The 17,897-nt window shown below is 36.2% G+C and overlaps 1 protein-coding gene across 3 annotated transcripts in view; it reads right to left on the reverse strand.

Annotated features, from left to right (window-relative positions):
• The window catches only part of DIAPH3 (diaphanous related formin 3), a 506,099-nt gene that overhangs the window by 326,282 nt on the left and 161,920 nt on the right, over positions 1 to 17,897 (reverse strand). For all 3 annotated transcript variants that reach the window (XM_006927330.5, XM_045053868.1, XM_045053865.1), the window contains 6 exons: positions 16,158 to 16,268; positions 15,753 to 15,871; positions 14,833 to 14,949; positions 10,044 to 10,162; positions 7,082 to 7,146; positions 347 to 451 (listed from right to left, as the gene is read on the reverse strand). In XM_006927330.5, coding sequence (XP_006927392.4) covers positions 347 to 451; positions 7,082 to 7,146; positions 10,044 to 10,162; positions 14,833 to 14,949; positions 15,753 to 15,871; positions 16,158 to 16,268 — 636 coding nt within the window. The remainder of the gene's footprint in view (positions 1 to 346; positions 452 to 7,081; positions 7,147 to 10,043; positions 10,163 to 14,832; positions 14,950 to 15,752; positions 15,872 to 16,157; positions 16,269 to 17,897) is intronic.

Below are 17,897 nucleotides of genomic sequence, written 5' to 3' on the forward strand. Positions count from 1 at the left end.
GTAGTGGGATAAAGATCAGTGATGAATGACAAATCTAAGAGTAAAAGTCTTTCTCACCCTTTATGATTACATATGAAACGTACGACGTTAGGAACAAAACCCACATGAAACATAAGGAAGAAGATTAATTAGTAAAAATTGATGACATTTTTAAAAATGCAACTAGAAAAAACAGTGGGAAAATAATTTTAATTTACAGAGCAAAAATATGTAGAACAACAACACTATGAAAACATACAAGTGAAATTAAAGTTTAAACATTTTGAACTATGAAGCTGTGACATGACCTTTGCTTCCATAGTAAGCTTTCAATAGCCAAATTCAATCCAGGTAGATGGTATTTTACCTGTGACTTAAAAGCTTGTAACTCTGCTTGAAGTTCATTAATCTTTGCTTCTTTTTTCTGCAATTGAGCCTGAGTTTCTTGGTGGTCGGTAAACTCTTTTTCAAACTGCAAAGAAAGAAAGAAAAAAAAAAAAAACAGGAGACAGAAAGATGGCAGTGAAAAGCGCTATTCTTCATAAAGAAATACGGTTCTAATGATCTAAAGACCCGTCAGTAGAACACAAACTTTTTATGAAAAAAGTGGTAGATTTTGCTAAGTCACCCAAAGCCTGTCCCTAGGTCCCTCTCTGGGTCCCACCAAAATCATTCAATTTGCAAGGGAGCAGACAAAGCCAGGGATGGAGTCTGTGACCTTCTCCTCTCAGGAGAGCAAACTCGCCCGGAGGTATCTGCCACACTGACATTTTTCTTAAAAGTCCCTAAATATCATTGCAACTTTGTGTAAAATAATAGAGAGCAAAGCATTGTAGCGAGTTCCCAGACCCCTATTTGCAAAAACTTGTACTTGAACCTTATGATAGGAATTAAAAAGAATTGCATTTTAATATTTGCTATTACTATGTAACTCCATTTCGTAAATGCATCACTTCTCACGTCGTCATGAGAGTTAAGGGCCCTGATGCAGGCTCTAATCTTCAACAGCAATTTAAGAGAATAAAGTCTGTTATTTATCATTAATCTTTTGGAGATTAATCTTTGGGAGATTAATGATAAATTAATCTTTCAAAAACCCTGGTGCAATACCTTGTGGGAGGAAAGCAAACAGTAAAATTTGGTGAATCCAATGAGTTTTCTAATTTATACAGCCACTTATCACAAATTCCCACCCTGCCTTCAAATAGCTTCACCCTGCCATCATCATGACTGAAAACCTCTATCAGAGGTGATTGCAATAGGGGATTGTCTCATACTGGAGAACATTTATTTCTTTTTAAAAAATGAAGAAAAAAAATCATAAAAAAAAAAAAAACACTACCTCACAGATGTAGCCTCTAGACTTTAAAGCACGGTCAGACCTCAATTAGGGAAAGTGCAAGAATGTAAAAAGCAACCGATGACAAAGAACACTTATTTATGAATCTTATTTTGTCCTTAACTCAAAAAGGTGGCAATCCAATCCCTTGTCGTACAGACAGTAAATTAAAAAAGTGAGATTAAAAGCCAGACCTTGTCTTCCAAGCCTGGGTTTAGATAAAACCACAGCACCCTCCTACAAATTACATTCAGATAATGTTTTACAGGTATTTTCTTAAGATAGATTTTATTTTTTAGAACTCTTTTAGGCTTACAGCAAAATGAGTCAAAGTTTCAGAGATTTCTCATATGCCAACCCCCCCAGACGGTTGCCTCCCCCATGATTTAGTGTCAGCATTTTTGCATTTCATGAATGCAATTTCATCATTGCATTCACACACGCAAAAACTCTGAAATAATAAACATTGTTGTGATTCCCATTTACAGGTTAAATAAATCTCACATTCAATCCTCTCACTCTAAACTTTGCACTTTTATAAAGAGAACAGAAACTACCGGGTAAAAAAACCAAATATCCCTCACTTCACCCATACCACACCAACATTACCACTCCTATTACTGCAGCTCCTCCAAACCCCTCCTACCATTTAAGAATTTAAAAGACGCTAATCTTCCTTGACCCTCTTTTTGTCCTTACCCTGAGTCACCTAACTCTAATCTTATTCTTGCTTCAAAGTGCACTCCTTCAAAAAGTGTGCTTGGATCATACTCCCTTTTCTGGCCTGTTGAACTTCATTCACTTCATTATCCAACTTAGCCACCATCTTTCATTCTAAAAACTATGGCTTGCCAAATTCCAAAGCCCCCGGACTTCTCCGGGCCTCCTCTTACTTGATCTAATACCTGTACTATTCAATGGTGTAGCCTCTAGCCAACGTGGCTGCTAGAATGTAAATTTAAGTTAGCTAATATCAAAGTTAAAACTTCAGTTCCTCAGTCACAAGGGCACAACAGGCACAGGCTGAAGGCTAGCATGCTGAACACAGATCATCAAACACTGTCATCATTCCGTATAGAACGGGACTGCCCTACAGCATTAAATACTCACGAATATGCCTCTGTATTCATTCTTTCTTCCCCAGTGTGTTGTATTACAACACACTCTTCTGGTCCTCCTGCTTACTCCTTGGCTGTTCCTACCAATTCTTTTATAGGTTCCTATTCCTCAGTCCAACCGTCTACTATTGTCCTGTCCTAGGACTCTTCCTTTGCCCCTCTGATGGTCTCACTTCATATGCCTGATAGAACGGTATCTTCCACACCCACACGTTTTAGTCCCCATTCATACACTGATGACTTCCAAATCCCCATCACCAGCTCAGCTTCTCGTCTGAATTCCAGACTACTAATCAGCCCATAAACGTATTTTCAACTGCCCAATGAACATTCTTCAAGGCAACAAACAAAAACAGTATTTTTAAAACCAGTATTACCTTTCCCCTCTACAAACTTTTTTTGAGTATCGCTGTTCTTTCTAAAGGATGGCTCAAAAAACATGACTCTTTTGCTTTTCAACTTACAGTGGCTACGTCATTAACCTAATATCTAAGAACCTCATGGGAGTTGGCCCCAAACTACCTACCTATTTCTCGTTATACTGTAAGGAATATTATGCATCTGATGTGTTCCTCAAAGAGCAGGTGTTAGAGATACAGAGTTGAATACAATATGGTCATCACTTTTAGTAAGTATAGTGTCTGGTGGCAAAGTAAAAGGAAAGTAACAATGCGAACGTATGAAAATTACCAGCAATGGAGAAATACACTGGAGGCATGGGAGTGATTACTGGAGAAGTGATAACTTGGCCCCAGGTTTGAAGAATTTGAGTAGTTAGCTGATAAGTGCAGCTGGCATTTCCAATAGAAGGTTTAGTGCAGTACACAAATGAAAACAACCACATGCAAGGGCCATAAAAGGAGGTAAGAAAACAAATTGCAAGAGATGAAGTTACAGATGTAGACAGGAATTAAAGTGTTTAAAGGAATTTTACAGTAAATTTGGGGACACCCGCATGGCTCAATCAGTTAAGCGTCCAACTCTTGGTTTCGGCTCAGGTCATGATCTTGCAGTTCGTGGGTTCAAGCCCACATCTGGCTCCACGCCAAGAGCACAGAGCCTGCTTGGGATTCTCTCTCTCCCTCCCTCTCTGCCTCTCCCCGGCTCACTCTCTTTGTCTCTCTCAAAATAAATAAATGGAAAAAAAAAATTTAAGGAATTTTAAAGTCAAAAAGTTTCTCTTTTTTCCTGTAAACCATGGAGAGCTTTTAAGAGTATTTATAATAAGAAATTAACATGACCAAATTTGCACTTTGGCAAACCCAGCCTGCAGCAGTGTGGAAGGTGGACTGAAAGAAAACACCAGAGGCATGTAAATAGGTTGAGGAGCTGCTATAGTTACCCAACCAAGAATTTAAGGCCTGCCTGAATGAAGGGGAAGACAGGGAAACAGAAAACAGGAAAAAAAAAAAAATGAAGGGACTTTTTTTTTTTTTTTAAACAGAATCTAAAAAATTAGTGTACAACTAAATGAAGGAAATGAGTGAGGGGAGTATATCTCTAAGATGATGATGGTGTTCTATTGCTTTGCAAGCTGGAAACTTATTATTTTAGGGGGGAAATAGGGATATAAAATTCATGGAGGAGGAAGGCATTTTTTTAGGGAAAAGAAAAATAAATTTGGTTTCAGAAATATTAACCTTGAGATGGCTATGTTGAAATTCACAATAAATTTCTGTCTCCCTCCTTCTTGGCTATCTCACCTTGTCACCTCACATTAGCTATGACTTCCTTGGGTCAGCCTTCCCTGGCCACTCAAGTCTAGATGAGGAATCCTTGCAGAAGGCTCCCATTCTGCATAGGGTATTCCTACTGTAGCAGTCATAACACTGTAATATAAAAATATCAAAATGCACTATTCACACACCACAGTAACACCCACCAGCCTGGAAGGTTATTCACAGTGAGAATCCACTTTATTCATCACCTTTCCAAAGCCTTACATTTATAACTAAACTCAGTAAATATTTGTCGAATGAAGAAATGGAGCCAATTCCTGTCAAGTCTTCCTTTATATGTTGTGAATAAATATGTCAATATCATATATTAAAGTTCCACAATCTCCCGGCATGAAAAATCTTTGAGAGGTCATGTTCTCTATTCTCCCTTTTATGACTGCTCAGTGTTTACTTCTGCTTAGCAAGAAATAAAAAATTAAATTCTTATGAGAGTAAAAATGAAGTCTTTTTCACACTATCAGTAGGTACATTACCCTAACTAGTAGGGCTTAGAATAAGATTCAGGAGGAAAAAGGATGATTTATGGAAACAAAGGTAAAACCACCAAAATAATCAGAGTCATAATTAGTATACTCTAAGAGAATTTATTAAATTAACTTGGCCATAAAGTATCTGTACTTAACAAAGAGATAAATTTCTATATCCTCCCCTATAAAAGGATGAGACAAAATATAAACTTTGCTTTAGCATTTTTATAATATCTACAGTCAAATCACAGTAGCCTTGGGGATAAAATGAATCTCCATTAAAGACATACTTTATAAAAACAGATATGATAGCCTTCTTCTCCAAAAAGAGTTTCTAGAGCAATACTACGCTTACAAAATTACACGCAAAAATGTCAAGAAACACAGTTAAGGCTGAGGCTCTGCTTAATTTCATTCCCTAGGGTAAATGTATTAGTGCATCTGTACAAGAAGGTTGATAATTCAATATTCTCTATGTACTTTCTGACATTTCTGGTCTTCATTTTTCAAATTTATGCACCAAAATAAAGAATGTGTCTAGCAACTATGATAGCTTCCTGCCTAAAGCAAAGTATTTACATGTGTCCTTATAAAGCTATCAGAAAGAAGTTCTTGCTGATATATACAAAATGGTATGGCAATAGGAATCTTTTATGGAGCAAACAATATTTTTTTAAATATACCTAAGACATATAACTTCTGACTAAAAGGAGACAAGTAACCTTGAACAAGGTCTTTCTTCTACTTACACTTAAACTTTAAATTTTAAAACAATATGTTGAGAAAGGTATCACATTTAACAACACTCATATACATCACATACCTAAAAATGATTATAGAAGCAAATTTATATTACCTGGGATGCATCCAAAGCAAGTACCTGAAAGTTTACTACTACTTTCTCAGGAAGCGTTAAAATAGAATACCAAGTAGAAGGCTTAGAATACCAAGTCAGGGGATAAGGGATCACCCTACAACATGATCACCTATCAGCTGTAGCACACATGACACTTCAATGATGTGTTCATTTGTTTCTCAAGTTCCTGCGGGGCAAAGACAGTATCATATGCTTAAGCTGGAATTCTAGCCTGCAGCCAGAGGCCCAGGGGTTAAAAACCTCTATGTGTGGGGGGACATGCAAGACTTCTTACATGGGGCATTTACAAAGTTTGTCATAAATTACCACTAACTTATAAAAGACTGTTTACCATTTGCACGTTGTATTATCTTAAACTGTTACAGAAGTGTAAGATTCGTTCAATATTCACCAAGATCCAGAGAGTTCAAAAACATAGCCTCTTAGGCATGGTAATTGACACACAGTAAAAGTCTATTTAGTGTATGTTCATCAGGGGCTGGGGGTAGTAATTATCATTTATTCCTCCAATGTGAGAAACCAGCCACACGAATTTAAATGAAAGTGACTGCTTAACATGTGAAGAATCCCACAAAAGCAACATTTTTTTTTTTTTCTAAACAGAAAAAGAGTCGAATAGATACATGCCAAGCAGAGATGAAAGCACAGAACACCACCTTCGAGAACAGTGGGGAACGGCTGGATGGTCAGCAATACTACTGGGCCGAAGCAACCCAACTGGCAATATCAGATACTTCTGACCTATAAAAATGACAGTTTTCGGGGCGCCTGGGTGGCGCAGTCGGTTAAGCGTCCGACTTCAGCCAGGTCACGATCTCGCGGTCCGTGAGTTCGAGCCCCGCGTCAGGCTCTGGGCTGATGGCTCAGAGCCTGGAGCCTGGTTCCGATTCTGTGTCTCCCTCTCTCTCTGCCCCTCCCCCGTTCATGCTCTGTCTCTCTCTGTCCCAAAAATAAATAAACGTTGAAAAAAAAATTTTTTTTTAAAATGACAGTTTTCTATGTTCACCTAGACCTAATGAAGCAACATGAACCAAAACAGAAAAGTTAATAAAACTTTTCGATATAGGATTTCTTGAGAAATACTCCAATCTTAAAATTTTGACTCTACAAATGTTCTTCAATCACTTATTCATTAACTTTTTTTTTTTTTTTTTTTTTTTTTTTAATGTTCTGAGGGCAGGAATTGTTCTAGGTGCAGGGACACTGAATAAACAAAATCCTTCAAACAACAACAAAGAAATATCCTTCATAAAGGTTACTCTAGAGGGAGAAATAGACAACACATCCATAGATACACAGGTAAATACATACACCATGTCGCATGTCAGATAACAAATAAAACAGAGGAAAACAAATCACAGGGTCAGGGCTGGGAGTGGAGAGTTAAAATGTTTAAATATAATGGTCTAATAAATCCTCCTTAAGGATGGCATTTATGCAAATAGCTCAAGGAGGTAAAGAAGAGAGTGGAAACAACAAGCAAAATCCCTGAAGGAGAAGCATGCCTGATGATGCCAGGTGGTTCTTCACATAGTCTCGCAAACTTAATCAGAATTACTTACTTTCTTGTAAAGTTCTGATGCTTTCTCTTCAAACTCTTCTAGCTTCGCTTGATCTACGCAAGCATCTAAAATGGCAATGACATTTTTTCCTTAATTCCAGTACTTGTTAAAATCATTATGACTTGAAAAGGTTAGAAAAAGAAAAGAATTAGAAATAGTGTCAGTAATGAAATAAGCAAAACAAAGAAAGCTAATACTGAATGGAAAAGGATTTTCCAAGCATGATACCAGGGCCACAAAGTATAAATGCAAACCCAATTACAATTTCAAATTATTGGACAAATGTAACATACAAGACTCAAAAAGTGTCTTCCATCAACACGTAAGCATTTTGAAGGAAGAAGAGAAGATGATAACCAACCCAACAATAATGAACAGAAAATTAGCAAAAACAAAATTAATAATTGCTAACACGTATGACCAGGTAGTTCATTTCCCTAATACAAAAATATAAATTTTATTTACTGAAGCACAGCAATGATTAAATGATCCATAATACCAAGTGTCAGACATGGCACAGAGAAAATGACTTGTCTACACCATAGAAGTATAATTCATGAACTTTGCTGGTGAGTAACTAGGAAAATATATATTAAAATTTAAAATATGTATTTTCTTTCACCCAGCAATTGCATTGTTAGGACTTTGCCTTTAAGCAAGAATGTTCATTAAAATGTTGTTAGCCAATATCTGGAAATAAAGGTCCATCAGTAACAGACTGATTAAATAAGCTACGATATAGATCCACATGATGAGACACTACGCAGGAGAAGTGATTCATATAGATTCCCTATGCTGTAGTTGATCCTTTATTTAGAAAAAAAAAAATTTAATGTTTATTTATTTTTGAAAGAGACAGAGACAGAGCGTGAGCGAGGGAGGGGCAGAGAGAGAGGGAGACACAGAATCCAAAACAGGCCCCAGGCTCTGATCTGTCAGCACAGAGCCCGACGCGGGGCTCAAATTCACGAACTGTGAGATCATAACCTGAGCCGAAGTCAGACACCCAACGGACTGAGCCACCCAGGTACCCCTCCCTTCTTTCTTTAATAAAAGCAATAAACATGGTTTTAAAAAACATATTACAGAAGGGCTTACAATGAAAAGTAACAACCAAATCACTACATTAAAAACCCAATCCCACTTCCTAAATGAGACCTCTTATGGTTCTTTCTATATTAGATTATTCTGGCAGTTAGTTTCTTAACTCTAAATAAGATGTGTACACCATTATTTCTTGATTCATCTATTTAATACATTATAGATAGCTTCCTATTATAGAAGATGAAAATGGTGTTTCCTGTCTAATCCCATTTATTTTAATAATTTTGCTTTCTAAATTGCCTGGCTCTGTAGCACTAAATAAATACTTAAACCTCCGATCACTGTTACATAAACAGTATCTACTGATTTCCACTATAATATATAAAGTTATCTTTATTTACTTGCCAACATCTCTCTCTCCTACAGTTTGGCCCCAGATCCTCACTCACCTATTACTGTAAGTCCTCTGCAGTGTCTCTAAGTTTTCTATAAACATTTAAAATCAACATATACAATGTACTTATTGTAACTATGTAAATATGTTTCACTTATATAGCCAAGCAGTAGTCAAAAAATCTATTTCCTTCTCAAGAGTTCAATGCTTAAATAAACCTCTCATCTACTCAAGAAAAAACATTCCTAATGGCCAGGTAGAATAAACTTCCTTTTCAGGTCCTATTCAGAATCATTCCACATTTTAGTTTGCTTTATTTTTCCTCATATCTGTCCCTCCCACTACCAGGAACTTCTAATTACTTCCTTCCAGTGGAGAAAAATGAGCATTTTATCAGTGCCACTAATATAATCTAGTTCTTTTCTCATTCTATACACTCCGTACTTCTTTATGAACTCTAATATATGAAGAAAAACAACCTCAACCTCACACAAAAAATGGCTATTCTTTTTTCATGTTACACCAAAATTTGACATATGGTAACTCCTTGTACATTACTTGCTGTGTGGAATCACCTATCAGTGAATGTTTTGTACTCTGTTACTTCAAAATCCAAGAATTCTTCACCCGTGCAGAATGTGTAATCAGGCACGGGAATTTGGAAAAGAGTGGTTTGCGGAGTCACGTAGATTCTCCAAATGTTGACACATCTCATTATACAATATCAAAATAATCCTATGGGTTATTATCATCATTGACCTCACCAGAAAAAAAAAATTCGCCTACTGGAAAGCTGTCAAGCTAACAGTAGCAGATCCAAGTTTTCCAAAACTCAAATTTTTCCCTGAGAGCTTGAATTTTATCATTGGTAACAAATTCTATCAGTCATTTTCCTTGACATTACAGAATTACTTTATTTCCTTTTTAAGAAAGTGTGTGCCAGACAGTCAAGCAGGAGTGGCCACAGTTTTTATGACAATCATGCCTTGTAAAAAAAAAATCAACCCATTCAGCTCACAATACAAGCACATACGCAGCTATTTGCTCACTGTACTTCAGTACGCAGACGTGTGCTTGACGTGTACAATTCGCTTTGTCACAGGGAATGTTGAAATGATATGTACTCCAGGGGAGATTTTTAATAAAATTAATGTCTTTCAGTTCTTTATCAAGGACACTCAGGTAAAAAAAAAAAAAAAAAAAAAGGCAGTTTTTATTGTTTTGTTTACTGTGAGGAATTCAAGGACTACTAACATGGTTTGGGGTCACTGCCGTGATTCCCAACTAAGTGCCACCAGTTGTACTCACCATCCTTGCATCACCAGCACAAATAACAACACAACGGAAAAGGCAAATCATGTCTTAGTGCTGTTACGAAAGCAGTTTTGACTCTTAGGATCCCCTGAAAGGGTATCAAGGGCCCTAAGGACTCTACAGGTCACACTAGGAGAACTGACACTGCAGTTAACCTGTGGGGCAAGGGACGATAAAAGGTTTCCATTTAAATATTAGAGAAATACTCACCGACAAACTGACTTAAATCTAAATCTAGTCTCTTTCGATATGAGAAGTCTGGATCCATCCCATCTCTATGCAATACAATCTGAGATACACATTCATCAATTAATTTGAAGTATTGTTGCCTAAAACGAAGAAAAAGAATAAATGCACACTCCATTTATAAGAATAAGTTTACATCAAAACAAAGTATTTTGGTAAGCTTGAGTTCAAGTTCAATAATTTATCTTTGTATAGTGTCAACAACTGACATGACAGATTTAACATGGGAGTGAGGGTAAATACAACAGTCATCGCTTTCCTTCTTCTAATGACATCACGACATTAAGTTTTTACACTCTTTTAGCACATACAGTGTTTTAATGATGATTTGCTTACAAAAGTCAGAACCTTGACTTAATTAGTAAGCAATAAAAAAAAAAAAAAAGCACCGAGATGAAGTGATAGGTGCTTAAAAGCAGTCCTCAACAGAGATCAACCTACCACTGCACCATACTGAAATATCTACCATTAATTCATTTTATTAATACAAGCCAAAATATATCCATTTTTTTCCAAAAAAATTATCTGGGTCTTAAAACTATACAGTTTACTACTTTAGGAATGTTTGCGGAGTCCAATTAAAAACAGATACTGTAAAATATATACAGTACCAAATGAATATTTCGTACTCAAAACACAACTCAAAACACAATTTTTTTCAAAAATTAGAGTTTAAATAAATGCCCAAATAGGGATCACGTTGTCACTACAGGTTTTAGTCCACCTATGTTCGTCATAAGCAAAAGAACCTCCCTTAAAACTTAAGCCAACAAGGGGAGCCTGGGTGGCTCAGTCAGTTAAGCATCTGACTTGGGCTCAGATCATGATCCCACGGTTTGTGAGTTCGAGCCCCAGTTCGGGTTCTGTGCTGACAGCTCAGGGCCTGGAGCCTGCTTTGGATTTGATGTCTCCCTCTCTCTCTCTGCTCCTCCCTTGATCACACTGCCTCTCTCTCTCTCTCAAAAATAAATAAAACATAAAAAATTTTTTTTTAAAAACAAAACTGAAGCCAATCAATTTAAAATATCTAGATTTTATTAACAAAACCAAACTAAAATGACAGAAAGGGTGGGTGCTATCTCAATGAGGTCAGTCCTTCATCCCCAGCCACCCCTACAACTTCTTTGTTCCCTCAGTGACTTTTTGCACACATTTCTTCTCCAAATCTTTCTCACCATGTAAGTGAAGGTGCTTCTATTCACTAGAGCTTCCTCTCTACTGCCCTGAATCTACTTATCTCACACCTAATAAATGACCCATTATGCAGAATAAAATCCAAAATAACTGAACATTAGCAAAGACAAAAGATGGTCATTGACTGTCATCAACTAAAAATGTTTAAGACAGTGTTCTTGGGTACACGTCAAAGCAAGAAGGTTTTCCTCAATGTTCTACACTGCTTCCAAAAATATAGTCTCCCATTCCCTACTATCTTGCCATAACAACCACATGTACAATTAAGGTACATAAATTGCACACACAGGTACAAAATATCAATCACGTTTGAAAATCAAGATGGAGCATTCTATTTCTTTTTTACTCTTATTCAACGTTATCCTAGTGTTGTTTTAATATAAACATGTTTTAAATTAACAACTTAGGTTAATTTGTAGACTTAATAACATAGGTTATTAATTAATAATGTAGGTTATTTTGTGGACTTTTTAAATAAATCATTATTTCAGTAAATGTTTTCTCACCTCCACAGCTCCCAATGATAAGCTCACTTACAAAGTAGCTGAAATTTTTTGCAAAATCTCTTTCAAGGCAACACTGGCAAAATAATAATGTACTTCTGGATTCTAGAAATGTGCATCCAGAAAATAATCACCATGAGCAATATTGGTGAGTTAGTGAATATGTCAGAGGAATATGTAAATAACCTAATTAAGGGATGAACATAAGTTGTCATTACTTCACTGATATGTCATTTTTGTTGGAGGAATTTTAAAATCATCTTCACTTTCTCTTTAGTATTTTTATCAAATATCAGAAATTATCTCCCATACACATTCAACTAGGCAAATATTTTGCACATGGTAAGCCATTAAGTATTTGTTAGAGAAATGAATTTGATCTCCCACTCCACACTCCAATATTCTTTCCACATTTCATTTTTCTTGGGGGCAGGGGTTACCTTGCATGTACATTCTCCAACTGAGTTCCATTTCAGTAAAATTTCCTTTCGTCCCAAATGTGAACGTGAGAAAATTTTCTTATTTTCCTATCGGCTAATTCTTTTAAATGGGACTATCTTGCATTCTAAAGCAAAGCAATTTCTAAAAATCTGAAAACATTTATTTATATCAATAGGAATTAAGAATGTTCGGGGCGCCTGGGTGGCACAGTCGGTTAAGCATCCGACTTCAGCCAGGTCACGATCTCGCAGTCCGTGAGTTCGAGCCCCGCGTCGGGCTCTGGGCTGATGGCTCAGAGCCTGGAGCCTGTTTCTGATTCTGTGTCTCCCTCTCTCTCTGCCCCTCCTCCGTTCATGCTCTGTCTCTCTCTGTCCCAAAAATAAATAAACGTTGAAAAAAAAATTAAAAAAAAAAAAAAGAATGTTCATTCAACAAAAGGTGTTCAGATAATCAAAGATTTTTAAAAGGTAAAGTCCACGTCCATCGGAGACAGTGAAAATAAATCAACCAACAAAAAACCATGAAGCTAAAACCAAAAGAGCAAGACTCACAGAACTGCACACCAAAACCAGTTTTACTGTATTTAAATAAAAAGCTAAATAATTTTTAAATGAATGAAAAACTATCTAAATGATCATAATCTGCCACAATCTTACAATAAAAATATATTCTCTGTAAGAATAAATAACAACAATAACCACCTATGAGAATTTGGGAACATGGGGAAAAAAAAAAAAAACAGATGGAATGGTCTTGATTACAGAAATCATAGGAAGAATGACGCCTTCACAGCAACCATACGTGAAACAAAGACCAAGGTCCTGGGGCTTAAAGAGTCCACGAAGAATGCAACATACATAAGTATCAAGTTTAAAACGTGATACTTGAAAAATGACCAAAATAACTAACGTCACTTTGGTGCGGCTACAGTTTAATATTTCTCTGAGACTCTTAATTCCACTGAAGTGACAGGATTGCCTGAGCATGCCCCAGGAGAGTTGTGCTTTTCAATCTATTTTAAAGGTAGACACAACCGCGTGGCCTTCTGCAGCACAGATTAAGGGATTAGGGTAAAAATGAAGGGATCATAAGTAATATAGAACCCCCTCTGGCAGCATTAAGACACATTCAAAACTTTGAAAGCAAACAATATTCTTGAATTCTTGAAAACTCCAGCAGCATCAAGCAATCAGAGGTTGACAGGACCAACCATATAGGGATCAGGAAAAGGACAGGGTTGGAGCGCCTGGGTGGCTAAGCATCTGACTTTGGCTCAGGTCATAATATTGCTGTCCATGAGTTTGAACCCCACACTGGGCTCTGTGCTGACAGCTCAGAGCCTGAAGCTTGCTTCAGATTCTGTGTCCCCCTCTCTCAGACTCTCCCCCAATCTCACTCTGTCTCTCTTTAAAAAAAAAAAAAAAAAAAAAAAAAAAAAAGGACAGGTTTACTTTAGAGTAAATGGAAGCTTCAAATTTAAATACATGTGGAGAAAAATACAGTTTTATAACTAGCAAGTACCTCTGATATTTAAAAATATTAATCAATGTACTATTTTGATTTTAATTAATGTATTCATATTTGTATTAATATTTTTGTCAATGTATTAGTGTTTATTTTATATTAGTATGTCTGTGCTGCAAAAGGAGGAGATAAGATGGGTGATCTGTGCTCATCCCAAAGAACGTAAACTTTTTTTTTTTCTTTGACTCTTATTCTATTCACTTGTCAGATATATCACAAGCCTGAATTACACCCTCTGACATCAACCAGGGGACACAGCCCAAATGAGACATCTCTAGCAAATTCTTCCACATGAAAGCAGAGTAAGAAACGACACGTTACCCAAAGTATTTGAGAATGGAATCTCAGCAAAGCTAAATTAAAGGCACCAAAAATGGTTTTATATTCAAGGATTTCCACTTTCCTCATAAAACAGTAACAAAGTAGAAAGCAGATATAGAGGGCATTTACTGAGCATACACCAGGTGCCCAGATATTTGGCTAGGAGATTCATCCATGCTACTATGTGTCACCTTCAGAACCACCTAGGAACGTAGGTGTTAATATGCTTGCCCAGCTACAGATAGATAAGGTACAGATGGAATAAACAATTTGTTAAACTCAAGATGGCTGAGATATAATCGAACTTGAATGTTATTTGTCTAGCTTTTCTGATACATTAGCAACACTAAGTGCAACTGTATTACCCAGGCACTTTCTAGCTACTTAAATACTAATAAAAACAATGTTTACTGCCTTTCATGTAACTTATAAAAAGAAACTTATCAACCCCATTCCTACTACCTAAAGACTAATGAGAAAACATTATCCATCACAAGATAAATTAGTAATTTGTTGCTAGTTCGCATTTTTTATTCAGATGAAAACTTGGTAACAAGAATCTGTGCAGCTTACAAAATAACAGTAATATCATTTTACTGTCACCTGTCTAAATATATGCCCAGAAGAAATGCCACATTCCATGAGTCAGTATTAAGACAGAAATAAAAATCTGAAAATTATGAGCTTGCCCAAATCAAACATCAGGTGAATTTCACAATTAATAGAATTTTATTAGTGAAATTTAACATTAGAACATAGCTTCCTCTTACCTTATAAAATAATCATTTCGAATCAGCAAAAGATGCTGAAGAATGGAAATAAAATATCCTTCCGCTCTAGTTTCCTTAACTGTGTTCCACACCATGTTGTAAATATCATATGCTTCAGTACATCGATTAAGGAATATGTGAATTTATTTATTCTCTACACCAAACAACCAATAACACAGCACAGAATCTGTTCTGTAAGCCTTCAAAAGATTATTATGTGTCTTACCCCATACCATCATGTATACTCAACACATGGTACCACACAGGTAGTTAGGATTGAAGTAGAGAAAAACTGTGTGCAAATGGTAACTTCACCTGGCACTGTCTTCTCCTCCAAAATCAACTCCAACCATTTGCCTCTCTCAAGCCAAGATGGTTCGGGTGGCAAGGGTAACAGGCAGCTGGTTGGAAATACCATATTAGGTGTACAGAGTGCCCTAACCAAGAGAGATGGTGCCAGGCATTATCCACCATGGGGAAGCCCCAGTGGAGGACAGGAACCTGGTGGATTTCTGGAAAAGCACAGAGATCTGCAGACCCACAGAGTTAACAAAGGCCCATAGGGGTGTGCACCCAAGGTGTAGGACAGGAGCCAACCAGTAGGCTAATGCTAGAGAGCACTAGAGGAGGGGGAGGTGCCACACATGAGAAGAAAAAACAACACACTGTACACATACACAAGAGGCCTCATGGAATTTGTGGGTTGGAACGTCCATTTCCATATGCATGGACTCAGAAAAACACACATGAAACTATTAAGAAAAGTTTATATGAAAATCAATCTGATTCATAAAGGTTTGGCTTTATACTGTTTATACAGAAATGGCTTCAGAAGTTTAGTATCTTGGGGTGTGAAGTTTGTTTGTTTGGGGTTTGGCAACAATTTTACATAGGTCAATAACTTCAGAACAAAAGGATATTCAAGCTCAGCTCTAATCTCTTCAAGGCGATGGGAGAGCTCAAGCAAATCTTCTTCTTTATGCTCATCAAAGACTTTAAGTTGGATATCCAAGCCATCATTCTTCAGACATTTTAAATTCTAGAGATATGAAAGAGAAATGACAATTAACGGTTTTATTTTTAATAATGCAAAAAGGTTAATGAAAAACATATAAACAATAAACCAACCATTTGACTTGATTTACAGCATTCAAACACTTAAAGTGTTAATACTCCAATCTTATCTATATTTCAAAAATAGATTTTTATACTCAAGCCTTTTTCCCCCGCAGATAAATTATTCTTGAAGGTAATTTATCTAAATTTCCCCCTATTCAAGTACTCCTCTAATTTAAATATTAATAAGGAGACTGCAGGGCACTTACTGGCAATATCTCTTTCAATCCACAACGCATAAATTCATTTCTGATGTGAAGCCTGAAGTCCAAATCATCAGGAGATGTAACAAGGGCATTGATGAGTTGCATACATGCTACCTACAATAGATTGCACAGTGAGACTTAAGCTTGGATTCCAACATTAAAGAAAGAGGAATACAACTGAAACATGAAGGTTTTGTTCCAAGAATCATTAAGTACCTTTCTTCCCAGGAGAATCTATTAGAACAATAATTTGTATGTAAATTATTTTAGTCAATTAAAATTAAATAAGAAATATAGTTTCGGTGGAGTTTTCTTCTTTTTTATTTGTTTGGGTATTTTTTTGTGGGAGAGGAGAGAGAAACATTAGGCACTGGAGCTGTTCCATAAAAATTTCACTCTAGCCAAAAGTTCAGCTCTTATCCAAGAAAATCACTCCATGCTATATGTGCATACAACATAAGCTGAATGTCCTAGTAGAAAAACTATAGATCTCTGTTGGATAGGTAATACTTACCTGACATAGTAAAGTAACTTGCCATTCATGGAGAGCAACCCAAAGTTTCAAACACTTCAAGGTCAGCAAGTGTCGTGAATCTGGTCAATGGGGTTGTTATAACTATCTTATTATCACTGCACAATTAATTACTAGAATTAACCAGGCAAAGGTTCTTACACTTTCGCAAGAATTAAAAAATTATATAGGTCATGTTTATTCCAAAGGCATAAAGAAATAACATAGCTAATTAAATCCTTTAGTATATACCTCAAGTGCTAAAAATGTAAAAATCACTATACTTTCCAGTTATTTAACACCCCAAATTTCAAACTGGATATGCATTTTTTTTGTATCCCTGGCTAAAACCTATCTTTCATTATCTGAAATCCATATAATGGAAGCAAGAGAGACTGGAAGCAAAAGAGATGGTCTCTAGAGAAGTGAAGTACTCTTTGTTGTTGATGATGATGCTATTTTTCTGTCTACACTCTACCAGAGTCTTAACAAGAATGACTGGCCTACTGATCAATATGTTTAACCTCATGCTGTTCCCTAAATTGTCCTTTCTCCATCCCTTAAGGCAAGGTTTATATGAATTTAAAATGTCTCTTTTGGATTAAGACACCTCCAGGGGTCTCAGGTCCTGCTGGTTGAAATATATCGTAATTATTGTATTTGATGTCTAAATACTAAAATCTGACCAGCATGCCTCTACTGTCAAAACTTAAGACTATTTAAACTGGAGGAAGGAAATGTGCCAGAAGATAAATAGAGAAAAGGGAAATACTTAGAATAAAAAAAGAATAAACTTAAAAACAGAGGCTACCTTTCCAGTACACATTCACTCAGCTGTAACTGGTTCATGTCACAAGGTTTAAAACACTTTCTTTCCACCTCCTTGTCAGTCATTACCCAGTACCAACAAAAATACCTTTTCAGCAATAGTATAGACTTTTAAAAGATCTCAAAGAACATTTAAATAATATTTCTCTACATTTGAGCAAATAAATTAGTATTAATCACGAGGTTTCTGGAAAAGATGTAAATTATAAAGGGCTCAATGCAGCAAAAATAGCAGCATAAAAATTGGCAGGAAATAGGATCTAAATGTAAAGTAAATATGTGTAGAACAATAGCAGCATGAAATTGAAGAGAAAGAAGGGAAAAGGATAATCCACATTCTTTCCAGGAAGTATCCTAAAGGGCAATTTTCTATAAAAGGAAAAAGAGAAAATTGACTTAAGCTG

This window comes from Felis catus, chromosome A1 (genome assembly GCF_018350175.1).
Source record: "Felis catus isolate Fca126 chromosome A1, F.catus_Fca126_mat1.0, whole genome shotgun sequence".
Taxonomy (NCBI): domain Eukaryota; kingdom Metazoa; phylum Chordata; class Mammalia; order Carnivora; family Felidae; genus Felis; species Felis catus.